This window comes from Molothrus aeneus, chromosome 1 (genome assembly GCF_037042795.1).
Source record: "Molothrus aeneus isolate 106 chromosome 1, BPBGC_Maene_1.0, whole genome shotgun sequence".
In the NCBI taxonomy this organism is placed as follows: domain Eukaryota; kingdom Metazoa; phylum Chordata; class Aves; order Passeriformes; family Icteridae; genus Molothrus; species Molothrus aeneus.
The window spans coordinates 33,616,528-33,643,401 of NC_089646.1; the positions used below are offsets into that span (position 1 = coordinate 33,616,528).

A 26,874-nucleotide genomic window follows, 5' to 3' on the forward strand; every position below is an offset into this window, starting at 1 on the left:
TTTGGTATAAAAATACTTTATTTTAAAGCTATGAAAGTTATAAATATATGTAGTTAAACTTTCTACTCACAGAATGTTTGCTATTTTAACATTAGTGATTTGTTTCTCCTAACGAATCTGAATTTTATTCGAAAGGTTTACAAGACATTATTACTATAATTTAAAAAACCCATCATTACAGGGATCTGTACTAATTGTGATGTTTTATCAGTACTCATTTAACCTCTAGATTTTTAATGAAGGCAGCAAAAACAACTATTTTCTGATGATACAGAATTTCTTATTTCTTGAAGCGTTTCTGTGGTTGACCACTTCTTCATTAGTTACCTGCAGCATGGCACCTTCCTGCCAAAGAAAAAAAAAGTGTATCTGAAGATGTTTATCACATATGTCTAAACCAAATTACCAATAGGGGAACTTCAGCCATTTTTAAAAAAAAAAGTATAAGCAGTTCACTGGTGTGTCTAACACAAAAGGAACAGGACTTTTGTTAGCTGAGTCCACGTTCTTCAATGGGTAGCCTTTTAAAGGCAATGAACTTTGAAATTAAGGCATTTTTGGTTGCCTTTTTTTTTTGACAGGTTTTGTTGATTTTTATTTAAAACCGAATCTAGTAGAGTATGCCACCCTTACTCTGAGTAACTCATTAAATACTTGATAAATTTCCATCAATTTGAGGTGCAAACATTCAATGCAGTGAGAGTAAGGCTGACTAAATTTGGCACTAAGGTTTGTTAGCTGCAAGAACTATAAAAAATGGTGGAAACCTCAACATTCTAGCCAAATTCCAATTTACACAAATACATTGTACACTTATGAAATACCACCTGCAGTTTCATTTGAAGGTTTCACTTGCCCTCCTAAAGAACTGCTTATGCAGTTGTTAAGAAAATGGACGACACATTCCTTCACAGAGGCAGATGTATTCTGTGGTGAAATTTTTCTTTACACGTAAACACTCTACAGTTACTTGGGAACCTTTGGGATGAAATGTGTTATATAGAATAGATTACAGCAGACAAGACACGGAACAACATAGTTCATTTTCAACAGCACAGAACTACCTTCATTGCATTACCTTGCAACCACCATAATGCATAGACTCCCAAGAAAAAAGAAAATGTTGCAGGATGCAAAAATAAAGTTGTATGATTTAATTAACTTGTGACCTACCATTTTAACTACCAACACCAGGGATGGAACCCTTGCAAAGCTTTACTAATGGACACTTGCAGGTCTCATTTGTTCAACTGTAGCAGTGTACAGTGGCAGCAGTCTATGCTTGTCCAGGGTTCATATCATAGCTAGATTCCAGTAGGAAAAAAATATGTTAAGTAGCTGAAATTAACAATTATTTTTGTAAAAAAAAATTTAATAATACAAGAAAACAGGATTCACAAATTTCTTTTCAATTTGTAATAGTTAACTCAATTCATTGCTATATGTTAAACTACATAATGATAATGACTATACTGAAAGAATACTGTCATACATTATTAATTTCTTGGGTTTGAAACATTAAGAAAGGAAAAGTAAACAAGATCTTACCTAAAGAAGTTTAACTGAAGCTTAGAACTATTTTGCTCTACACCCTCAGCCTTCGTTGCCATCCTTATAAACAATCTACCGTAGTTAAAGCTTTGCAGAGATACAGCACAGCTTTTTAAGACTGGCTGAACTTTTAGTGACGTTTTCAAGAGTTCTCTTGTACTAGACCTGCGTCCCTGGAAGAGTACCTTGCTGGGGGTTTTTCCTTTCCTTGCCATTGAAGAAGCAGCATCTAAAAAATCTAAAAAGGTGTTTCTCCTTGCAGAGATACCCCTTAAGTTACCTAGATATTTTAAACCTGGTAATTTACAGACAACATACTTTTTCTCACCAGCATTAAATTTTACACATACAACAATAGCTTTGTATTATTTGTGGGACCTTATACTACCCACTCCTTGCCTTATTTTACAGTATTAAAAAAAAAATCTAAAATTACACAATATTTCCTTTAGAATTATTTTATTAAAATCATAAATGTACAACAGCTTCTTAACTCTACACACGCACTTAAATTTTTAAAAGGAAAACGTTATGTCTTATTACACCATGATCCTGGCTAAAAGCTTTTCAAAACTTTGAGAAAAATCTTAAAAAAGGTTTCACATGTCACCTGAAACTTACAAATTTAACATTATCAAAGGAATGCTTCTACACTTACAAAGACCACTAGAAAGAAACAACAATTAAAAAGCTAAGAAACTGTCTCAAAGGCATTTTTACAATCCTTCCTCCACAGTAAGGTAATGTTATTAAATAATCCAAATCCATTCACAAAATGGCTCTCTGCATCTGCTCTGGTGTCTTCTGCCATATCACTGCATATTTATGCATGACTGAGATAAGTGTTTCCTTAACATTGTTATTTCGATAACCTGAAGCTGTTCTGTTACCTCTGGGCTCTCATCCTCTCCTATTTATACAGTGAAGCCTGTTTCAACAGAAGTAAAGAGTAAAAAAATAGGTTATGAAATTATTCATCTAACCATTTTTTAAAGGAAAGATAATATCCTAAAAAGCTTTTAACTCCTGCAGCTACTCTCAAGAATCACTGCAATTTTAACACTTAAAAACATACTTACCCATGGCATGCTTGAAGAAACTCAGTAACGGCTCCTCCCTCCATATCCACCACTTCCTCCACTGCCCCCGGGACCATAGTTTCCTGCAGTTGCAGAACAAGAAAGAGAATGATCCCATCAGTACATTTTTAAATCTAGGAAAGTTTTTCACAGAAGCAATCAATCAAAGCTTGGCTAAATGAAGAGTAACATCTGCTTTACTTCCAGTGATAGCATTTGCAACACAGACTTCTAACATTTCACTGTCTTCCTCTAAAGAACTTCCAAAGACTGCCACAGGAAGCAACTATATGCTGAAATCTTAGAAAGATTCAACAGTGCCACATGTAATTTGATGCACTGTGCTGTCTTGAGACTGTGAGGGCTGAATTTGCTTGCAGGCTAAACCTTCTAAGAAAGGGCATCATGTTTCAGTTTCCATTTCACAAGCCTGATATTCCATATTAAATAACTTTTAGACAACAAAAAGTAGGATGCCTCAGAAAAAAAGAGGAGGCTAAAAATCACAGCAAATATGATGGAAATTAAGTAACTAGACTCTCCACAAATAGTGTGAGCTGACAGCAAAGAACATAAAATAGAATCTTTAAACTCAAAATTGCACAACACTGTGGAAAAAGTTAGTACGTCTTATCTGTTTCAAAATAATAAAAATAAATTTCCCTGAGACAAGCTTTACAATATCAAGACACTGAAGCAAACTTGCAGAAAGAACACAGGCACTGCAGTCCATCTACTGCAGAAGTTATCCAATTCCTACATACCCTCCTTGGAAGCACATAGAATAACCTGGGTTGGAAGGGACCTTTTAAGGTCATCTTGTTCCAAACCCTCTGCCATGGGCAGGGTTATCTGTCACTAGACCAGGATGCTCAAAGCCCCATCTAAGCTTGCCTTGAATACTGCCAGCAATGGGGCACTCACACCACCTCTGAGCAACCTGTTCCAGCACCTCATCACCCTCACAGTAAGTTTTTTCCTAATACCTAATCTCAGTCTACCATTTTTTAGTTCAAAACAGCTACCACCCCATGTCTTTTATTTCCCCCAAGTCCTAGAAATCCACCCACTCCAACTACAAGGAAATACACAGGACATATACAATACCTCCACCATATGGTCCCCCCATGTTCCTGCTGCCACCAAAATTTCCACTCTTCATCGGACCATAATTTGAAGGTTGTTGGTTGTAGTTGCCAAAATCATTATAGTTTCCACTTCCATAATTGCCTGTATTATCGACACAAAAGTGGAGAAATACCTACATGAGCTAAAATGGATGCAACACTCAAAGACACCCCATTATAAAAATTCTAAATAAAGTACAAAATCACACATGTATTTCAGCAGTGCATGCACCAAACAATGTTTTCATTCTATTTCATACTACTTGAAAAACAACAACTTCCTTCCACAACATTTCCAAACAACCATGCCCCCAAGCTCAAATGACTTGCAGTAACTTGTAACTGAAATGCTTGAACAATTTAAGCCTAAACGTTACCTCCTCCATAGTTGTCATAACCACCTCCATAGCCCCCACCCTGGTTGCCATAACCAGGTCCTCCTCCACCATAGCCTCCTCTTCCTCCTCCATAACCAGGACTGCCACCAAAGTTGCCACCTGTGAGAACATAATCCTTTTAAATGAGCTTTTCAATATAAAATGCACTCAAATTATACACAAAGAATATTTTTCTGTTTAGAAGAACAAAGAGAATGAAAAAGGTAGTTTTGTAAAGAAAATTCTATGGACAGTATTTTTTAAAGCACATACTAACTCCTACCCTAACTGAACTATGACCAAACCCCAACAGTCAAACTGCCTAAAGATCTCAATTGAAAGGTTTAATTAAAATCCTCATTTTCCAGGAAATTTAAGACCCACTCATCCTAAAGATAAGAATGCTTGTCCAAAAAATAACCATACAATCTGCCATATGGAAATGTGACATAAGCCAACAACCATGTAAATTTCTTAAAGCCAACAAAATGCCTCAGGTAATTCAGATAAATTTTATACATATGAATATAAATATGGAAGTGTTTCCTAATGAGAGAAAAATACATCACCACCACAACAGCAAACTAACCTCCAGGTCCTCCGCCATATCCGTTATATCCATCACCAAATCCACGTCCGCTTCCATATCCATCTATTGGGAGAAAAAACCCCAACGGATTTCAATTTACCTGTAGCAAACTAGTCAAATTCTCAAACTCTTATGACCTTAAGAACTAAATCTCAGAATTTATCAATTAAGAACATGTACAATTAACTTCAGAAAAATAAAGCTAAACATCCAATCATCACTCTACATTTTTTCTTTTCTTGGGTTTGTAGGGTACCCAGTTTTAAAATGTCAGACAAGCACTGCATAGAACCAGAGAAATCTCTTTTTAGCAAATAATTATGTTTAGATTACTTTTGGCTTTCAATAAAAGCTAAAAAAAAACCCAAACCCAACCAAAAAAAAACCACAACCAAAGCAAAACAGAAAAACCAAAACACAAGTTCCCTTGCAAGTTACTTTTCCCAAAAATTCTCTCAACTGCTACAGGTGCATTTAAGTCAAGCAGCACCAAAGCATACAAAGTTTTCCAAAACCAGAAAGACAGCATTAATAAGGTAAAAAATGTAAATGCAACAAACATGCCTGTCTTACCGGCTCCCCCTCTGAAATTGCTGCCAGGTCCTGGACCGAAGTTGCCACCACCTCCACGAGCATCACCAAAACCAAAGTTTCCTGTATCAGTTTAACATTTATAAGTAGCAAGATTGTGGAAAGTGAACACAAAAATCAACCACAAACTATTAACCATTACTTGTACATACCTCCTCTCCCACTCCTAGAATTTTGAACCTCCTGCATTTCCTGTCTAGAGAGAGCTTTCCTTACTTCTGCATTATGTCCATTGATGGTGTGGTACTTCTGCACTGTAACCATATCAAATAACAGGCTATCAGCATTTAACTGGCAACAAGTCAGAATATCAGACTTCTAATACAAACACATCCTGAATCATATAAAAGAACACAAAATACCATACAATTTTTTAACAAGGATGACAACACTTATTTGAAATACATGTTCCCACACAATCCAGCAACCTGTGATGTAGCAAATAATACAGGCACATAACTAATCCCATTATCTCTAAGTTTAGCTTTACACTGAGGCTGTAAGAAATAATAACATCCAAAGAAGGAGTGAAATTACTTACATACAATTTTATCCACAGGATCATGGTCATCAAATGTAACAAATCCAAACCCTCTCTTTTTACCAGACTGTCTGTCAGTAATGATTTCAATAGTGTCGATTTTTCCATACTCCTCAAAGTAGTCACGAAGGTGGTGCTCTTCAGTGTCCTCTTTAATACCACCAACAAATAATTTTTTCACAGTAACATGAGCACCAGGTTTTCCAGATTCCTGTTAAAAGAACTTTCTAAATTAGCACAAAAAAACCCCATTTCACAAAGCACTATTTTACCTGGATTTCAGGAATAGAACTCAGATAAACTACAATTTTTAAGGTAATGCAAGCTCATTTAGGGGGCCTTCTAAGAGGAAAGTAAAACAGCATTTACTTGGAGGTTTTTCCTCCCCCTTTTATGTCAAAGCTTTAAAAGCACTGAAAAATGATAGAGATCAACTGTTTGAATGAACTGCAAGTATTTAATAACTTAAGCTCGTGCATGACTTTTGTAATTGTTAAAACAAAGATGCATCAGCTTCTTCTGCCCAATACCCCAACAGCAGTGAACCCACATTCCACTTGTTTCAAGGCCCTTCAACCTCAGCAAATTCACAACTATGCATTTTAATCCCATTAAACAGCATACACACATGCTGTTTTAATTACCTTTTTCCAAATGCTAACCAACCCTGCATTCTGCAGAGAATGGCAAGAAAATTGGGATAGCTAACATGGGCTACCAGTGATTACAATTTCCATTTCCCCATACCTTTGGGACAGCTCATTCAAATCCAGTTCATCAGTCCAACCATAATCTGGTAAACCCTTCCAGAGCTTCCGTGTGGTGAACAGAACTTGCCTTATAATCCACCCTTGCTCCTCAAGCACCTCCCTGCCACAGTAACCTGGCTCTGGTTTTATGTACCTTTTAGAAATACCCCAGAAAGATCTTGGAATAATCAGAAAAACTGACAGGAGTTTATTAATTTGAGGCTTGTGCAAGGAACTATTCCAGAAAAGTTACTTTGGAATTTGCATAATCACAAATATTCAAGAGAACATGTTTGCTACAACATGTTTCAGACCACAGATGTGTCCCTTGCAGATATGATTCCATAACCAGAATAATATAATAATTCACTGTAATAGTAGACATTTATATAAGAGACTAAAAGTGTGGGAAATAACACCCCAACTATGGGCTTTGAACCAGGTAATTTAAACCCAGGCAATTTCAAACAAGAACAAAGCCTAACTGTCTGACCAAAACAGGCATTTTTGAAAGCATGAGAAGCATTTACTTTCAAAGCCATACTTACCTCTCTAGCCACAGCTCTCTTAGGCTCAACCACCCTTCCATCAATCGTGTGAGGTCTTGCAGCCATAGCTGCATCAACTTCAGCCATGGAAGAGAATGTTACAAAGCCAAACCCCCTTGATCTCTTGCTTGCAGGATCCCTCATTACCTAGAATCAATAAAGACATTTAAACTATTTGTATCAGTCTCATGTTAAGCTTTTTGGTGACAGTATTAAGAGTAAGTGTGTAAACTTAATTTACTTTTTCCTGGCTTTGATTTCAAAACACAAAGTAGCAGACTCTGTTGATTTAATATGAGTGACACTGCTTGGGATCAAAGAAATTCAAACCACTGCTGTCCTCCAAGACTCAGTTAACTCAGAAATGCTGCTAGATCAGTGGGGTGCATCCCTGTCAGTATTTAGAAAACACAAAAACACAGGTGCTTACAGACATGGTTTAGTGATGAACTTTTCAGTGCATGGTTAAATAGTAAATGGTTTCTTCCAACTCTATGAAAACATCACAGAGAAAGACATCCTTTTCCAGCTTTACTAAGGCTGCTTACTGCTCACCAAGGCACCAGTTTTTTGCCAAATGTTACCAACCACACAGATGTAATAGTGCTCTCTGTAAGCACTTTCTAATGCACTTCAGACAACTTTCAGATACCAAAGTTGAACTGTTGGAATCAGTGGTTAGATAATCTGGGAGAATTTTACAGAAAACAGATTGTGAATGTTCCCTAACTCGATTAGGATTGCAAGAGTAAAATTTACGCATTGCTACAATGGACTGAACTGTGTGTAAAGCAACCAACTGTACCATTAAAAGCTAATATTCCACCTTCTCTAAGCCATCCAGAAAACAAACATTTAAAATTCCTACACATTCCATGCCACTGCTATGCATTGGTATGCTAAACTTACCACACAGTCTGTAAGCTTTCCCCATTGCTCATAGTAACTCCTCAAGCTTTCTTCTGTGGTTTCAAAGCTTAAGCCACCAATAAACAGTTTGCGGAACTGCTCCTTTTCCCTCTGCCATGGGAAAAAAAGAAGATTACATTAATATCATTTGAAACACCTCTTCTGCATTAGCAAATCAAACACTAACCAAGATTTTCATAGGTATCAAAGACTTTCAGTAAGATTTGTTTTCAAAATGAGACCCGGCTCTTCTAAAGGTTCTACTCCCATTAAAGAAATTAAGCAATTTTGCAATTCTACAGGCCCACTTTTACAATACAATTTTTTTTTAGTCCTTATTCCTGTGTCTCCCTCTAGATATCAAAAACAAGGGACCACACTTGAAGACTTTCAGAATATTCCTCTGTAAGACCCATATGAGATGCTTTTTAAAGAAAATGAGGACTTTGGGATTTGTTTTTATTACAGAAAATAGGAATTAATTTATACTGTCTGGTTCCATCCTGGGGAATATTCAATTATAAAAACCATTATGGTTAAAATTGTTTTACATTAATACTGCCATACTATTCATCCAAGGCTTTGTAAGTAAAAATCAATTAAATACATCTAAGTATGTTCTCTAACAGGTTAACAATTCATATATTCTCCATAATTACTAAAACAAATGAAACTCGAGCATCTGTAAAATTAACCTGGAATCCCACACCACTGGAATTACCAACAAACCTATACACCCTCAACAGGAGCACCATTAAAATAATTCCTTTCAAAGTAGAAATGTGAATAATACATATTCATATCCACTAATGCTTTCAGTAAGACTTTATTTTCTTGCGAAGAAACTATCACTGCACTTGTTAAGCAAAGATCTTTTATGCACTAACAAGAACATCATAAAAACACCCAAACAAACCCAACAACAAACAGGACCAGTAATAAGCTATTGAATTCACTTTTTTGTATGTACTGGTAAACTAAAGCAGAAAGAAGAACCTTTCGACTTCTACCAGTTCAAAGCACTTTTACTGTAACTTTTTATACAAACCAGGCCTTTTAATTGCCAGGTTCTACACACAAAAGTATCGCCAGCTCATATGTATGAAAATTCATGCCAAACACTTAAAAAATGCACTAAGAAGTAGTTTTCTTCTACAAATTCATTATTTTAGAATGTTGTTTTGAAGAGAACTGTTCTTCGAGGGACAACAGAACTCAAATCACTTCAGCTTTTTACTGTTAACTAACTTTAAAAATCAAGAAAATCTGCTTGGGTGTTTGGTTGTGTGTTTTCTTCAGTACAGTGGTTATTTTTTATACAACTCAAATATCGCAGCAGGAGGTGTAATTGACAAACACAACATGATTAACTGTGCAATGGGTATTAAGCTAAATTTAAATAGGAAACTAGAAAAACACTGAGCCTAAGAAAACAGGTGAAATACTTCAGTACACATATGCTTTTAGAAGTATTAAGCCAAGCTGCATGCAGACCAACATATTTTCTGAAGTTGTCCAAGGCAGGCCTGGATCAAGATGCATATAACAGAACACAATTACTGCAGGCAGTGACAACCCAGGGTTTTTTCTTCAAAATACACCTCCGTATTACCAGCCTCATATACTGCAGTCTGACAAGGAAATCAACTTTCTCCCCTCCTTCTTCCAAATACATCCTCTATTTAAGACTGATGAGTTCAAATTTCTCTTGAAAAATATTTGGAATCTGCTGTTGGATCTAGTTTTTTTTTTCTTCTAGGAATTAAAAGAAAGCTAGTACTGTCTCCTCCTTACACAAAGGACAGTCAAAATAAGACACGTGTTCAAAAGCAGCAGACACGTGTTTTAACTAATTTATTTTCACCTCTTTGCATAAAAGGAACAAACAAAAGAACACTGCACACCAGACCACTATAAAAAAATCATATACACCAATATGCCATTTATTAATTTTGAGTAGGAGGTTGAAAAAAATTTAAGCATCAATACTGCAAAAATAAAAATCCTCCCTTCAGTTCTGCTGCTTGAGAATTAGGGACCATTTGCTTACAGTTTCATAGATCTACACGACATCTTTTTCCTGTATAATCAATTACCATACATTTAATAAAGGGCATTATTATAAAATAATATGAGAATTAAGAAAGTTTAGTAGGCAGGTAAGATATTTTCAGTGTTACGTTTACTCCTGAAAACAGCTATAAACCTGTAAATGGAACTCAAGGAAAGAATAGAACAATTATAAAAATATACTACATATAACTAACAGACACTGAACAGAATAGTTAATGCATTATACAGATGTATTTAGGGTCATGATCTACCTAGAACATCTAGGCACCACACGTCAGAAAACAGCAATAACAAAATTCATCACTAGTTCTTAATGAAAACCATTGTGCCAAAACAGCATACACAGGCTGCTCCACGAACATGCAGACAATCTCTAGATGCAGAGAAACTATTTGTCTTAAATGAGCCAGTTTCGAGAAGCTCTGGATGGCAATAACATTAACCTCCTACCAAAGTCCAGAGAGTTCTACCCATCTAAAGTTTGTGCAGAAAGTATAAAATGTACAACAATAACTATCATCATGCCAGTACCTCTTAGAATCCTGAGGAAATGCTCTTTTGGTAAAGACACAGACAACACCTCATACTTAGAAAAGGCCACAGTATAAAAGCTGGAGGTAACACCTCTTTCGAGATGTCCACAGTATATCCCGTGGCAGGAATCAAGCGCCAGAGCAAATTTTTACCTCTGTAGAATCTTCATCCGTGTGTATTTTAAACCTTTCCTTCACAGGCTTAAAGCAACTTGAAAGCACTAAAAAATGCATAACCTTTACTGAAATATTAATCACCAGAGCAAGGAAAGGTGTTTCATATAGCAGTAACGCACGCACACATAATCCACGCTGACTGCGGAATTAAGAATTCGGGTAACAAAAACGTTTAAGGGAGACGAGGGAGGGGGGATCCCTGAACTGCAGGGCTCGGCAATCTCTCAGTGGCTGCTCGCCCGCCGCCTGTGGCAGCCGGAACGCAGCGGCCGCGCCGGCTCCGCCATGTGGCGGCAGCGGGAACACCGAGGCCCCGAGCCGGGCGGGGAAAATGGCGCCCGGGAGCAGCCGCCGCTTCCAGGGAGAGCGCAGCAAATTGTTTCTACCGTGCACCTGCACACACGGTACTAAGACCTCTCCGGCGCTCCTTCTCGCCCCCGTGAATACCTGACGACTACAGCTGGCACCCCGCTCTGCCGGAGGGATCCCCACTGCCCCTCGCAGCCACGAGACTCGGCCAGGCCGCCATTTTACCCCTCCCCCTCGCCACCGCCATTACCCGCAGCGCGGCCTCGGCCGCTCCGCGCCTGGCAGGGCCAAGACGGCCCCCAGCCCGCGGAGCTCCGACTCCCCCTCCTCCTGCGACACCTCAGCAGCAGCGCAGCTAATAGCCATGGCCACGGGCTCAAGAACGCGCTGTCCGCCATGCGCGGTTACCGCAGCTTCCGCCGCCTCGCCCGTCTGCGCGCCAGCCCCAGTCGCCGCTTCCAGAACCTTCCTCTGCGCAAAGACATCCAGCATCCACCCCGCGTTGCGACCCAGCAGCAGCGCCAGGACTTGCGCGGACGACCAAGCTTGCTTGTAATGCTCAGCCCCGAAAAAAATCACTCTATCTGCACAAGCAAACGCGTCTCCCTCCTTAAAAGCAAGCTCTAAACTCTCCCATTCCACGTACCATATTCTTCATGGTTTATGTATTCCTGCTCGAGAGTACCGTACAACCGGTCGGTAATGGCTGCCTGAGCTGTTACGTAATTTGAAATTCAGCTCCGCGTAGTGTTAGCGCCCTCCTACTCGGGCTCGCTTCCGAGGTTTAATTAATTAAAAAAAAAAAAGGCAAAAAAAAAAAAAAAAAAAAAAAGCCAGGATCTGGAGCTTAAATATCTCCAAAGGGGCTGCAGTTCTGAATAACGCCCCTACGTGTTTTTATCGTATAATGAAAAGTCATCGACTCCGTTAGTAATGGCCGTCTCCGAAATGAGCCGAAGGAGCTGTCGTCGTCGAGCTTATCCGCTTCGACAGCCGCCGGAAAAAGCCGAACCAGGAATGGAAGCCCATTCGACTCGCTTCGGTAATTTCCGGAATCTGCCGCAGCAGGCGAAAATGGCGCTCGGCGCCAGCTCGGCAATTTCCGGACAGAAAGACGCAGCAAGTCATCGACTACTTCAGCCAGCTCGGCAGTTTCCGACAACCGACAGGCTCGCGAGACGTGCCCGAGCGCAGCCGAAGCGGCCTCAAACGCTGCTGGCACCGTGTCACTTGTTTTTGTTTGGTTTTTTTTTCGGAAATTGACAAAAGGCCCCGAAGGCTCAAACCTCGGCGTTAATATTAGTCGGGGGCGGCCGCGCATCGCCCCCCGAAACCTCACCGTGGCCCCCTTCCCCCTCCGCCCAGGCAGGAGGAAGTGAGAGCTACACAGATTTTGGCACAAGTGCGACACATCGCGGGGCCCCGGCGGAGGGAGGGAGGCGGACTTCACCGCAGCCCGCTCCGCTCTACCCCGCACCGTCGGCATCGGGCGTGCCGCCCGCTCCGCCGTTCTGTTCTCCTCCCCTCCTTCTTCCCCTCCCTTTTTCCCTCTCCGGCAGCCCTACACGCACCGCGACAAAGGGTGAGTGCTGCCGCCCCGCGCGCCAAAGAAATGGCGCTGGAGCAGCTCCTTTCTTCCCGCCCCCTCTGCTCCCCCTCCCTTTCAGCTTCACCGCGGATCCACCCGCGGATCTCCCGCCCGCAGCGAGGCCTCCCCAGCAGACTCCCCGAACCTCTTTTCCCACTTATGAATGAGTTCTAGGGCCTCAAAGCCCCGCTGCTTTCCGAGCCCGCTTCCCTCCCCCCTCCCCTTGCTCACGCCCAGGCCTCCCCGCCGCAACGCGGGAAATGGCCGCGCTCCAAGGGGGACCCCTCCAAATGAGCTTCAAACCCACCCCAGCGCTCCTCCCCCGCCCTCCGCGCGCCCGAGGCCCGCCCGGCCGCACCGATCGAGGGCCTCGCTCCGCGGCGGCGGGCAGCATCGGCCCGGCGCGCATTCGCAGCGGCGGCCATGATGGCGGCCGTGGCTCCCGGGGTCTGCCAACCCCGTCCGCTCCCCCAGGCTTACCCAGTCGCTTTCCCGGTCGCCGCGAGGCATCTTCCTTCTTTTGGACGCCTGGCGCGGTCCTGCGCTCGCCCCGCGTTGGAGAGACGTCTTGGCCCCCCTCCTGTGCCGGCGGCGACGACGGTCGGAGGTTGTAGCGGCTCGCGCGTAGGCGGCGGCGGCGTCGTGCGCTCTGCCCCGTCACAGCCGCCGGCGCGCAGTGCTCGCCCAGCCCAGCCCAGCCCCGCCAGCCACCGCCGCGCCGCTCCCCGCCCTCCGCCTCCCGCCCTCCCTCTCTCTCCCTCCCTGCCCCCACCCCCCGCCTCAGCCCCCCGCGGATGTCGCTGTTGCTGCTGCCGCCGCCGCTCAGTGCGCGCAGGGCGGGAGCCAGGAGGAGACAGGAGACCCAAGCGGCTGGGCACCATTGAAGTCTGTATCCTTCTCTCTCTCTCTCTCCCTCTTTTCTCTCGCTGCAGCCGCCTCCTTTCACCCCACTCACCCTCGAGTCCCCTTCCCTGACTCCCCTTTCCTCTGCGGCTTGCTGCGGGCCGCCGCGGGGAGATGCGGAGCGCAACCCGCCCGCCTCCCCCCACCGCCGCTTCTTCCCCACCCCCGCTTCCTTGGCGGTGGGGGGTGGCGGGCGGAGCGGAGCTGTCGGGGAATCGGGGCTTCGGCACCCGCTCGGGAAGGGAGGGAGGGAGGCCGGCCCCCGGACCCGCGGGCGCTGTCGCCACGGGGAAGGAGAGCAGCGCCGGGGGCGGGGGCAGAGGCACCCGCGCGGCAGACAAAGCCGGCCCGCCGGCCGTCCCTGCGTGTGCCCGGCCCGAGGGAATCGTGACGGGGCGGGGGGAAGACGGCGTGGAAGGGGCCCTGTCAGCGGCGGCGGAAGCAGCCCGGGGCCTGCGTCCCCGTTACCTCGCCCGGGGCGGCCCCGCCGGCCTCATGTGCGCCCGCCGTAGGCCCGAGGCGCAGCCGCCCCCAGCAGGCCTCCGCAGGGCTGCCTCTCTTCTGTGGTGGGGGGGGCTTGTTGTTGGGTTTTGGGGATTTTTTTTTTTTACCCCTTTCTGCTACCTCTCTGGGAGACACAAGGCAAGACCTTCGGCACTGGCGCCCTGGCCCCGGCCCTTCTCCCACCTCGCCTACCCCACCGCCCATGGGACTGCCAAAATCCACCTCCCGTGTCAGGGGAGGATTGGGCGGGATCGCTGAGTCCGGGAGGCTTTCTGGCCTTAAAGGACTTCTCTGCTTTACCCAGGCATATGGGGAATTCTAGCATTTCTGTAGCTCGCTGCGGGGTGGTGACAATACATGCCTATGGAGCTGGTCGGTATGAGAAATGACATGGAAAAGGGGATGGATTGTATTCAACGTAATTTGCATAGGTTAAATATGTAATACGTGCATCTTAGCTGAGTTAATATTCTAGGATCTTAGCTCTTGCCAACTTGAGAATCAGAAGGCAACGTTATAGTTGCATTAAGATAAATATTTGCTGTTTATAAGAATTTGCTACCATGTAAGAATAATGGGTGATTCATTGCACCACAAATATATATCTGTTCCCCATCGGATATTTGCATTTAATATAACTTAGGTATATCTTCAATTTCTAGAATCTGAACTCTTGTTCTATTTGGTTTAAGGAAATAAGCATCCCTGATGGTCCTCCCCCTTTTCCCTAGAAACATGTCTATGCTTTTGAAGACCTTGGGAAAAATCTTTTTTCAACCCTATATACCACCTTGTCAGTATCATTTATCCTGGCTAGCCTAATGGTGCATTACTGGGTTATGCCGGACAAAGTAGTAACCTACTTTTTGTTCTGGATTTAATCCGTGTAAGAAATGTTGTATGCAGTGAATACATGGGGGTTGGAACAAGGACCATGCTTGTCTTGGGATGCCTTTCTTTGAGTAATGCAAACTTCCTTTTAATTGTCATGCATTTTTCTAGTAAAAGCTCTGCAAGTCTGCAATAAAAATGGCCTCCAATAAAACTACATTGGTAAGTTCATGCACACCTAAAGTATATAAGGATTTAATCAACATATTTTTCTTCAAACTTATAACTTGGCATCTCCATTTAAAAGATACATCCACATCTCCCCTCCCCAGCATTATTCTGACCAAAATTTCAGATCCAGAAAGTAAGGCTACTAGAAAGGACATTGTCTTTGGTTTTAATAAATCTGCCATTTCTAAAGAGAAACTTGTTGGGAAAAAAGTGTGAAAGGACTCTGCACTATTTCATCTATTCTGCAATAGAAAATACTGAGGATTTTTTTAGCCTCCTTTCAGCATACCATGTAATTCATCATACATCTAAAAAATAAAGTCCAAATCATGTACTCATTTAATTTCTCCCAGTGTATTTGGAGAAAACTATTTGCCTGACAAAAGGCAGTCTTTACAGATGAAAAGTAACATTATTGAGAAATGGTGTGGCATAATTAAGATGCCTTTTGAAATGCTTTTTAACAAATAACAGTTTCTTTGAATTTCATAGGAGCAGAGATTATCAGATGTCAACCCCTCCTGGACCATTTTAATGATGCATTCATGGATCTCAAGTCCTCTAAAGCTTTGCTTGACATTAAAATATGGACTCCTAAGGGCAGTTGGTTGCTGGCTACAGTTCTACTAATAATGATACATAGTTTCACAAAAGACAGACCTGTAGAAGTATAATGTGAGATGTATCTGAGGTGTAGACGGGGAAGTAAGGAAAAAATATATGTGCACAATCCAGAACTTCAATAGCAGAACAGCTGGTTTATAATGCACTCAAAAGGCCTGTTCTTAAATTTACAGAAATGATTACTCAGCTCAAAATATATTCAAAACTTGTATTAACTCCTGGCTTAGAAGTGCAACGGAGTGCTTCCTCTGTGTTGTACTAGTTTAAAATATTTCACCAAGGTGAATGTCTGAACTTTCTGTTAGTAGTTGATTGTCCACTTATCCCGAATTTGAAGAAGAGGTTAGCCAGGGTGGGGAAGGGCGCTTTGGAGAGAGGAAAAAAATCTTACAAATGCAGTATTTTTAATCTTTTGATGTCAAGAATTTTGCTGCACAGGTCAGGAAAATCAGTTATGGTTCCCATGGGAACCATAACTAATTCTGCTTCGTTATATATTTGCATGCAAAACCTAAATGTGTTAAGGGATAGGGTAGCTCTAGAGCTGTAATTCCAATTTTCTTATATCTTGAATGTTAAAATTCTACACCACAGTGTCACATCAGTGTTTTAAGCTTACCCCTCAAAGAAAGAGTGATTATCCTTAGATCTGCCTCTGTCATATGTAGTGTCATATGACTTCTGAATGCAGAAAGAGAAACAAGCTATACATTAGCCTTCAATGGTCAAATGTCCAGTTTACAGCTTACAGCATGCAACCCTAGAGAAGAAGAGAGCTTCAGGGGTCAAGTGGGCATTTGGTATTCTTTGAGTTCAGTCAGGTGTCACAATTCACTTGTGGGCTGAGATTTGCACGGGCTTGTATAATCCCAGAATGTACAGGTTTTTAACATGTTCAGTATTTCTGCAGGCTCTGCAATCAAGTGTTATTTTAATAGGCTCAAGAGTTTGAAGAGCAGTGCTGATGCACAAGACCTAATAAATCTCTAATATTTAAAACAGAAGCAGCATACTCTTTATTTTGCTATTTCTTACTGCACTTCAAGAAAAAATACAGACCCCCATGACATTCATTTTCCTCTGTGGAAGATACTTAAGATACTTAAGTTTTAGAAAGTAAAAAACCAAATTGTTGCTTTGATACAGAAATCCAAAACATTGATCTTTAAGTGACAAGAATTAGTGAAGCCGAAAAGAGTACCAGAAAACAGTCTTCCATTGAATCAAAGAATTTTAGTCCAACGGAGAATACAGATGGAGATGTTCCCCACTTGTAGCCTGCTTGCCTCATCACCAGTAATTATAATGTTATTACTATGGTATAGTGAGTCTGTCTTTTTCTGTGTTGTCGTTTTCCCCTCTGCTACTTTTATTATTTGTTTATTTCCCTCATATCTACCCCTTTCTATTTCACACTTCCATTTTTTGAAAGAAGCTGCCCTCATAGAAGCCTTGGACATCTTCATGTTGTATTTCCCTTCAATATCAGTCTTGCATTCTTTTTCCTGTGGAGGCAAAAAAAGCCAATATGCTTAAGTTAACACTTTTCAGACATGAATGCTGTGGTCAAAATACACCTGGGATATGCAGGCACCTAAAATCTAATTGGAAATACATGCTCTGTTCTCTCTTCTATGCTCTCAAATCAAAATGATGGCCGTGTGAGATATATGTAGAAACTTGCTGTTTAAATGAGAAACTCTTTGTACTTTGAACCTTCAATTTATGGGTTGCTAACCATAAAGAGTGAAGTATTTTGAGGAGGGAGGGAAAAATTAATTATTAAAAATAAGGGGTACAAAGACAGGGCTTTGGCAAGAGAAGCATCTTCCAGTCTTCACTAAAAGAATACAGTTTTTGTTCTAACATACTTTTTTTTTTTTACCTTTCACCACATCAAGACAAAATTCTACTAAGTCTAAAAGTTCGAAAATTTGAAAATTGCAGTGTTGTCAAACTAACCCATATTAGAGAGGACTAGAGAATGGCTATCAAGCAAATAGAGGTGCTTTGTGGTATTTGCTTGTCTGTGTTCTGTTGTAGAGAAAGTGCTTTAGTGAGGAATTACTTCTGTCCACTTTGATTTAGGGTGCTGCATAACTCTTAGGAGCTTAATACTTAGTTTATGGCTGCCACTTGACAATTTCTTTATGAGGTGCAGTCCAAAATGGCAAGCAAACTGCTTTTGGTCTGCTAGTCCTCCAGAACTGTGATACAGCATGATAGGCTTGTTCCAACTTTTATAAGATTACAAACAAGGAAATTCTGAATGTGTCCTTTTACTGCTATTCAATTGTGCCTTATTAAACTGGGAATGCCTTGAGGATGATGTGGATGTAATATTTGTATTAAGAACTTAAAGAATATTACCTGAACTATCAAATGTAAACTTTAAAACACTTAAAAAGTTTTGTAAGTTAGCAAAATTCCATTTATGTGTTAAGTGCTGTACTTAAGTGTAGCAGTCTTAAATGTATGCACCTTTGTGACATCTCTTTGTAAGTTACATGGGTGCATGGCTAAGAACGAGAAGGGACTACAGTAATGGAATGCTCCTAGCATGTGTCCTCTTCAATAGTTGCGGGTTATTATTGAGTATTTTGCTTTTTGTAGCAATACGTCATAAACTTTGCTGCCATCAGTTTCTCCTTGGTTTTTTTTGGAAAAGGTAGAAGCCACCTTTTTTCAGTACCATCCCTTTTCTATTTTATGCATTTTCACAGTTTCCTTATTACTTCTTTTTACTTCTGCCTTGCCCTCTGCCTTTTCACAGGCATAGAGTTAACTTTTAGAAGCTTCCTGATGTTTTGAGCATGTAGCACTGAGAATTAAATTTTTAAGGGGAGTATAGTCACTGAGTATGTGAACAAAAAAATTTCACCTTTTTAAAAACTGGTGTTGGGTATCTCATTAAGCAACTGATAAAAACCCAAAAGATTACCATGTCTTGCTCAGGTTACCTGACCACATGCACTAACATGAAAGGAGTCTGAGCTTCTGGCTTTAATGTTAATAAGCCGGTGAAGTAACTGTGTAAAGCAAAAGAATAAAAAAGAATAATGTTATTCTGAATTTCTTTTGTAGCACAAAATGGGAAAGAAACAGAATGGCAAAGGTAAAAAAGTTGAAGAGGCAGAGCCTGAAGAATTTGTTGTGGAGAAAGTCCTGGACAGACGTGTTGTAAATGGAAAGGTGGAATACTACTTGAAGTGGAAAGGATTTACAGAGTAAGGCATCTTTTTTTTTTTTTTTTTTTCTTTTTTTTCTGATAGAATGATAAACACCATTGATTTGAAACTGTGACAAGAGATTGGACAATGGGCATCCACTTTAAAGAAGCTTGAGGGAAGGACTTTTTTTTTTTTCTTAAATGCATAGTCAAGTGGGATAGTCGAGTATGAAGATAAAATAGAAGATAATGTAGTTCATTGTTTACTCTATATAAAATATTTGAGAACTTTTACAACGTTCTTGGTGATTGTTCTTTTACCACTCTCATAGAGCTTGTGTCCATAGCTATCAAGGTAAGATGGACTGACAGTTATCATATATGTAGCAGAATGAATGGTACTTCTGAGTAACAAATCACGCAGGAATGTAAACTGCAGGCACCTTTGAAGCAGATAGTTTGCTTATTATTAATTTTCCTGAACTGTTCTCAAATTAACTGAATATGCCTGTGGAATGGTTGCCTTCATTAGGCATACATCAAAGGAATTTTTGAGTGTCTTTCCCAGGACTTACATATGTATGTTAAAACTTTGCAGTAGACTTAAGAAGCTGATTGTTTAAGAAGGAATGTAGTTGTGCCTCCTTCCAGTGACACTCTGTGGCAGCTTGCTTTGACAGCTGAAAGAAGAATTTGTGCATAAATGGCTATGTATGCTATGATATTATTGTTGCATACCTCCCAAAGTGAGTGCATTGCAACATTGTGCAGTCTGGCAACCTGGAATGTGTGTAGTGATGTGTGCATAAATGTGAAGCACAATGTGTTTAGTATTTGAGAGTCTGATTTGAACTTGTAATAATATATTATTGTAATGGAAAATAATTTGTAGGTATCCTGCTGGTGCAGTAGTGCTGTGCCAGTATTTGCATGTGAGATACAGAGTGGTTGTGAGGAATATTCTTAAAAATTTAGTTAGCAAAATGCATACTCACTGAAACATAGGCAGTGCCCAGCTCTGCCCACCTTTGTTCCATCCTGCAGTCAGTCCACTGAAGGAAGCAGATAGTTCTAGGTATAGTTGTGTTCAGTGCTCAGAGACAACTTTAGTGTGTTCCTCATGTCTGAAAGCTTATATGTATGGATTTATACTTAGGCTGTTTCTAATGACTGCTATGTACACTCTGTTGTCTGTAACTCATATCATACTGTTAGTTTTCATGGACAGTCTTTAGAGGAACCAGGGAAGTGAGTCAGTTTAAATGGACAGTTAAGTTTTGGTAGGGTGTGGATTGCTTGTTTCAACTCTCACACCCCACTGAGAACACAGGTGTTAATAGAGCTGCTTTTTCTGTTACCTTCAGATTAAAAATGTTGTTTTCAATACTAATGAAGCATCCTTTCAGTCATCAAATGCAGTACATGAAGGCTACTAAAGGTGGCAAGATAAATGTCCTTAGGGTTTAACAGACCTACCTTATATAGTGAGACAAAAATTAAGTTGCTTATTTTAAGGGGAGCCATGGGGCTAGTTTTACATTTTTCTTTTTTACTTAGTTCTACATAAATGTTTGTATGTTTCAGTGCTGACAACACATGGGAACCTGAAGAGAACTTAGATTGTCCAGAGCTAATTGAAGCTTTTCTGAACTCTCAGAAAGCTGGTAAAGAAAAAACAGATGGTGCCAAAAGAAAATCTTTGTCAGATAGCGAATCTGATGATAGTAAATCAAAGAAAAAGCGTGATTCTGTAAGTATATGTTCATGTGTTAAGTTTTTGTTTCCTCCATCTCTCTCCTACCTCTCCATCCCCCAAAAATCATATTGTGACTTTGAGAATGAGATTGAACACTGATTTAAAACTGTAAAAATTTCATAGCATCTGGATCTGTGGTTTGAAAAGGGTATACATTCATTGTGGGTAATGAGACTGTCCAAATGGTTAGTAAAGGATGATTGACTGACACGATGATTAGAAGTTCTTACATTGTCCCATCATCCCACTTACTGAATAATTGAAAGTAACACTGGTTAAGACATATTAATTAATGGTATTAAGCAATAGGTTTCTATTAGAACAAAAGATCCATGAATGGAACAAAGATGAAGTTCTGGTTTGCTGCCATATTTAGTATATGGTTTTGAATGGGTGATTGGCAAGATGGCAAAATGTGAAAATCAATCAGTTACTTAGACTAGGAGTAGCCATAATGGTGGAGAAGGAGTAGAAGAGGTGAGTGAAAAAAGCCTACCTTTCCTGAGAGGTCTGGATTTCTCCTTCAGTTTAAATGAGTAGGCAAACTGACACATTTAATGCTGATAAGTACAGAATAATGCACACGTAGTAATGTGTTCAACAGTTCACATTTTCTTCTATAAACTTTTGGACTAGTGGTTTGAAACCTGAGACTGCCAATCATTTTCATGTACTGGAGACGGCAGGCAGTTGGACATGTGGTTACTGTCAAAAAGGTTGGAAGGCATCAGAAAGAATAGTTCATGAATTATACAAAGAATATTTTGCTTTCTGTATAAAGTCAATTGTTTGGCTTCATCTGGTACAGTAGTGGCCACTGTCTCTAAAAGGATATTATGAACCTATAAAGGAGCTAATACAGGAAATAGTTGTGATATTTTTTGTCACCAGTGTGATGTCAGGGAGCCAAGAAGAGTTGAGGTGTTCCCCAAGGGTGCAGTTTCACTGTTGGTATAGGCAACCCATGCCTGTTGTTTTGCTGAAAAGGATGTGTTTTTTCCACTTCCAGGCATGCATTTTTACTTTGCTGTTTTTGTTATTTTTACTGACCATGCTTGTGTGTTTATCTGCTGAAATTATTTTAGACCATTTGTTTCATCTATTATATTTTCAGAAATAAATGCTGGAAACATGGATATAAAATCCTTTATTATTATCCTACCTCTAAATTACTTGGCCTGAAGATTGGTCATGAAAATGTAATTATAGATTTGATTGGGTTTAAAGACTGTATTTTTCGTTCTGATACACAAACACACACATGCATGTATGTACAAAAATTCCTGTCTCTAGTACCAAAATAGAATTTTGTCTTAAACTAGATAACCATCTTCTAAATTACTAGGTTGATAAACCAAGAGGGTTTGCAAGGGGTCTTGATCCTGAGCGGATAATTGGGGCTACGGATAGCAGTGGAGAGCTTATGTTCCTCATGAAATGGTAAGTCTTACATCCACAGTTCTTGTCCATAAAGGGAGGGCAGGCAGCTGCACTTAGCCTAAAGAGACAACTTCCTCTCAGGAATAAGACACAGAAGCTGGTGGTCTCCTTATTAACCTTGTATTCTTAGAAAAACAAGCTTTCTATATTCAGTTAGGACTTAATCCCTCTTCCTTCAAAACCCAAAATATGTTTCATTTCTGTTGGTTCAGTTTTACTTTAAAAGGTAATTTCTGATAAAATAGGAAGAAATTGGCATTTGTATGGAAAAAAATGGATCTTGATAATGCTCTTGCAGAGGGAATGGCAGGCAGAAATACAGCTTTACATGTTTCAATAAGCAGAAGCCAGCTGCTGGATAGCCAGCTGTTTAACCAAGCATAGTGCCAGCTGTTCTGTATGCATCAAAGTGAAATTGGAAGCAACTAGGGGAGAAAGCAGTGGTGGGGATAAAGAATAAACAACCCGTTGAGGCTTGACATTATGGGCTAGTAAGAGGCAAGAGTGATGTGGGGAGTTTGTGTTGTTGGGAGGCTAGATGGGGACCAGCTTCATCAGCTACAGTGTTGGGAGAAGGATTTCTTGCTTTGTGAACAAATGGGGTAAAATTAATGCTTCTTCCCAGTGTTGAGAAATCAAGAGATTGAATTGACATTTGCTGAGAGTCAGATTTCTTAAGGTGATGGGATAAGAAGGATGGCTTTCCACAGCCTTTGAGAAGGGCAGATTTTCTGAATGGAGTCAAACTGAGTGATCTCCTGAGACATGATTTGTCTTGGGATTTACCTAGACTGCTGAAGATTAGTGCTGTGGGACATTGTCTCCCTTCTGCATTCTCAAATTTTCTATAAATTCTATGTGAAACTTAGAAAAGTTGAAAAACAAAGATCACGAGTGTTTGAATTTCTGCAGTGATAATTGGCAGTATCAAACACAGAGGACATTTTTTTTTTGTTTAATTCAGTTGCTGTTGATTAGTTTTTCATAATTGGTCTTAGGTAACAAACATAGATGAGTTTATATGCACAAAGCTGACTTTTAAAGGCAGCATGCACTTCAAAATGAAGTGAAGTCATGTCAGACTGGCAAGCTTCGTTTGTTAGCCCAAGACAGCATCAAGAATAACAGTATGAAATACAGGAAGTTATTTGCATATACAGCAAATGTAATTTGCATGTAAGTACCAACTCTTAAGATTGGTTGGTCCTATTGATTTTGAAGTCTTACTTTGAAGCTTTGATTAGTCTTTAAAAGACAAAAGTAACTGAGTTTTACTTCTTTCATTATATACTCCAGTATGTAACCTTATGACTGATTCCCTTTGAATAGCATTTTCCTTTCAAACAGAAAATACATGGGAAGGGAAGAACAATGGAGCTATGAAACCTCATCATTACCATTAACATGGAAAGTCTTGGTAGCTTTAGTGGAAGGAATACTGGAAGCTGCTGGTTTCTAGCTGACGTTGTTTTCAGAACTTAGAACTTATGAAGAGCTGCTAAATGTTTCGAAATACTGATTATTAATTTTCTCAAATCCTGCTCTCTTCTACATCAGGAAAGACTCTGATGAGGCAGATCTGGTGCTGGCCAAAGAAGCTAATGTGAAGTGTCCTCAGATTGTAATCGCTTTTTATGAAGAACGGCTAACTTGGCATTCATGCCCAGAAGATGAAGCACAATAATTGTTTGCATTGCTTTTTTTATATATAAGAATATTAAAACCCGAAATTTGATTTATTAGCAATGTGAGAAGCATACATTCTAACAAGTTTCAAATTTGATATTTTTTTGAAGTAGTATGTTTTGCATCAACAGCAAGTAAATAAAAGCTTTCTGCAACTTGTTTCATTTACCACAAGAGAGCATTTGATACTACTACTTCCTCCATATTAGGTAAAAGCTTTTATAAAACATTGATGAACTTCCTTAGTTATTACAGGATCATAATGAATGTCTAAACAAACTCACAGATGTTTTGTAGTCTTCTATACTATTGATGTGCATGTATCTTCTTTACCCAAACCTAGCCCTTTAAACCTGTAAGGTCATTCTTTCTAGTATTTGGGATCACTCGGTCTTAAGAAGACCAGGTGAAAACTAACTTTGTAGTAATTTGAATGTTATCAGACTGTATATTGTTTACTTTATTGTAAATACTGGTGAGCAGTGGTCAATAAAATAGTTTTATATTCTTCCTTTATACTGATAGGCTGTGACTCTTTTGAAGCGGGGTATTTCTCAACTTTTGATATGTTAAACTCAGTTTGTAATATATTTAACTGTAGGTTGTTCTCTCGGGGGGTAGGTTGATTATTAATATTACCCCACTGCTACTCTTACCAGAATACTGGACAAGTACCAGGCTTTGATTATTAGTTGGAGGTTTTCATGAATACTGCCTGAGACACGGGTTTTTCTGAGTCAGGAAGGGCCTGTAAAATTAATGTGCTTTGAGTACTCCTTAAATCACACATTGCAACCACACAACTTAGCTACAACAGTTGGTCACAAGGCCAAGTAGCCTCTGCAGGCACATTGGGAAATATTTGACGTGTATTGACAGTATTAGCCCTTGTTTTAATTTCAGTTCTTAATAGGAGGCTATAATGTACTCTAGGGCTGGTTCAGATGGAATTATTCTACAGGCCATCACCTATGTGAGAATACTTACATAGCTCAGCTTTTAAAGTGGAATATTTAAATGAAGCTACTTAAGTCATATACTTGGAGCAAAAGACTTTCTTTCTATTTCAGATTGAATTTTGAAATTAGTCCTATAATCAGCTGCTTGGATAATACCTTCAGAAGGGCAGAAGTAAAAGCTGGGGAGCTCAGGAAGAGTAAAGTTGCCATTCATCTTTTCACTTGCTTTTATCTAAACACCATCTTTGTGTTTTGACTACCATACTATAGTTTGCCTTAAGCTGTGCTTATACATCAATGGCCAAGATTATTTCAGAATTATCCTTAATTTAGAGTTTTGACTAAAAAATATAATCCTGTAGTACACTGTCAGTGTCCATAGACTCATAGAATGATTTTGGGTTGAAAGGGACTGTGAAGATCATCTAGTTCCAACCTGCCTGCCTCAGGCAGGGACACTTTTCACTAGACCACGTTCCTCAGAGCCCCATCCAGCCTGGCCTTGAACATTTCCAGAGATGGGTTGTCAACAACTTCTCTGGGCAACCTGTTCCAGTGCCTCACCACCCTCAGAGTAAAAAATTTCTTCCCATAATATCCAACCTAACCCTACTCTTGGTTGGGAGCCATTTCCCCTCATCCTGTCACTACATGCCTTTGTAATTCCTCTCCAGCCTTCTTGTAAGCCTCCTTTAGGTCCTGGAAGGTTCTAGTAAATCTCCTTGGAGCCTTCTCCAGGCTTAAAAATCCCAACTTTCTCAGCCTATCTTCACAGGAGAGGTGCTAGAGGTGCTACAGCCCTCTGATCATCTTTGTCGCCCTTCTCAAAGGTGAGACAGTTGGGATTGCCTGGGTATGTTTTTTCAGAAGATTAAAAAAAAGTGGATATTCCTGGAAACCCTCCTATAGTGTGCATAGCCTGACAAGTGAAGGAAGGAATCCAGTCTGTGCTTGATGTTCTTTTGATACTGTTTCACAAATCATTACTATAATTATTAGTCCTTTCAATAGTTTCAAAAGCCATTTATATTGCAAAACAAAGCCTGCCACTATAGAACACCTACTTTTAGTTAAAGAGCAATGACTAAACTTGCTATATGACCTTTTTCCTAAAGATCTTTTATTACTGGTTTTGGGCAGAATTCAGTCAGTTTGTGGCTCTAGGAAAAATCTGATATCCCTGTTAGCATGGAGCTCCCTTGCACCAGATAATGATAATTTGAGCACTTAACTAACCTCTCTTGCCTATTCTTTAGACAAATCACCCTGATTTTATCACGTTTAAGACTCCTACAGAGTTCATGGCTTAATTTTTGAGAGGCCCGTAATAGGAATATTTATACATCTAGTATATAGGATTCTGAAGTCCTTGCTTTTTTATCCAGTAGCTTGATAAACACGTGGGCTAAAGAGGAATTTCAAAGCAGATTGTATTCTCCTGCCAGTTTCTCAGTACGGAGTACATTGTAAAGAGTCTTAAAACTGTTACTGTACAAGTTGCATTTTACTGCCTGAAACTTTGCAGTTTCTGTAACACATTTCAAGTGTGGATATCAAGTCTGTGTGAAGTTGCTGATTTGAAGCAATACAGGTTAAACGGTTGTTTTTAATTATTGGTTATTGTTAGTGGTAGACAAAGATTTTTGTTAAAGGTTGGTTCTCCTCAGTTTGTAACCCTTAAAATACAGATTTGTAACTACATACAGCTTTTTACCTTATATTTGGTTCTTCCTTCTGACTTAATAAAAATACACTGAATTCACTTTTAAACAACTTTGCAGCTTGTTAGACAGTTCTTTAGATTGCTGATTTTTTTATGTTATGATGGTAAATATGCTGACTGGTATTTGTTTCCTTTTTTCTCTCCTCACTTTGTGTCAAACTGAGTTTTGCTAGTAATGCAATGCAACACTTTAAAGTTACAAGTTATGTAAAGTATGCTGAATGTGCTGCATACATAGGCAAAAAGTTAACAAATGTTATTAATTTAAAATTTACTGATGAAATAAATGAGATATCTTCTGTAGTTA

General features: G+C 40.2%; 2 protein-coding genes across 8 annotated transcripts; one reads left to right on the forward strand and one right to left on the reverse strand.

Annotated features, from left to right (window-relative positions):
* HNRNPA2B1 (heterogeneous nuclear ribonucleoprotein A2/B1) lies at window positions 1-13,417 on the reverse strand. 4 transcript variants are annotated; one of them, XR_010784012.1, is made up of 12 exons: window positions 13,222-13,417; window positions 8,062-8,172; window positions 7,153-7,299; window positions 5,856-6,066; window positions 5,467-5,568; window positions 5,288-5,377; window positions 4,724-4,786; window positions 4,135-4,254; window positions 3,738-3,860; window positions 2,631-2,713; window positions 1,174-1,304; window positions 1-345 (listed from the first exon to the last, which is right to left on the reverse strand). XR_010784012.1 is itself a non-coding variant. In XM_066554735.1 (11 exons), exons 1-10 carry the CDS (start codon window positions 13,249-13,251, stop codon window positions 2,652-2,654), a joined length of 1,059 nt encoding a protein of 352 aa, XP_066410832.1. In that variant the 5' UTR covers window positions 13,252-13,416; the 3' UTR covers window positions 1,994-2,479; window positions 2,631-2,651. The 4 variants fall into 4 exon arrangements, 3 of the variants coding, with proteins under 3 accessions (XP_066410832.1, XP_066410842.1, XP_066410851.1); XM_066554735.1 differs by lacking the exons at window positions 1-345; window positions 1,174-1,304 and adding an exon at window positions 1,994-2,479 and having other exon boundaries at window positions 13,222-13,416; XM_066554745.1 differs by lacking the exons at window positions 1-345; window positions 1,174-1,304 and adding an exon at window positions 1,994-2,479 and having other exon boundaries at window positions 5,297-5,377; window positions 13,222-13,415.
* On the forward strand, window positions 12,582-26,874 carry CBX3 (chromobox 3). 4 transcript variants are annotated; one of them, XM_066554773.1, is made up of 6 exons: window positions 13,514-13,626; window positions 15,151-15,201; window positions 18,919-19,061; window positions 20,588-20,753; window positions 22,105-22,199; window positions 23,757-26,874. In XM_066554773.1, exons 2-6 carry the CDS (start codon window positions 15,178-15,180, stop codon window positions 23,881-23,883), a joined length of 555 nt encoding a protein of 184 aa, XP_066410870.1. In that variant the 5' UTR covers window positions 13,514-13,626; window positions 15,151-15,177; the 3' UTR covers window positions 23,884-26,874. The 4 variants fall into 4 exon arrangements, with proteins under 4 accessions (XP_066410886.1, XP_066410870.1, XP_066410878.1 ...); XM_066554765.1 differs by lacking the exon at window positions 15,151-15,201 and adding an exon at window positions 16,981-17,130 and having other exon boundaries at window positions 13,516-13,626; XM_066554789.1 differs by lacking the exons at window positions 13,514-13,626; window positions 15,151-15,201 and adding an exon at window positions 12,582-12,735.

Bases quoted from the DNA above. Each gene is read 5' to 3' on its own strand.
- CBX3 (XM_066554765.1), top strand. From the start codon at position 17,089: ATGGAGATGTTCCCCACTTGTAGCCTGCTTGCCTCATCACCA. The intron at 17,131-18,918 runs GTAATTATAATG...TTTCTTTTGTAG, and splicing joins GCCTGCTTGCCTCATCACCA to CACAAAATGGGAAAGAAACA. The intron at 20,754-22,104 runs GTAAGTATATGT...CTAAATTACTAG, and splicing joins CAAAGAAAAAGCGTGATTCT to GTTGATAAACCAAGAGGGTT.
- HNRNPA2B1 (XM_066554735.1), bottom strand. From the start codon at position 13,251: ATGCCTCGCGGCGACCGGGAAAGCGACTGG. The intron at 5,569-5,855 runs GTAAGTAATTTC...ATATGGTTACAG, and splicing joins TCCTGTGGATAAAATTGTAT to TGCAGAAGTACCACACCATC. The intron at 4,787-5,287 runs GCATGTTTGTTG...TTCTCCCAATAG, and splicing joins AGGGGGAGCCGGTAAGACAG to ATGGATATGGAAGCGGACGT.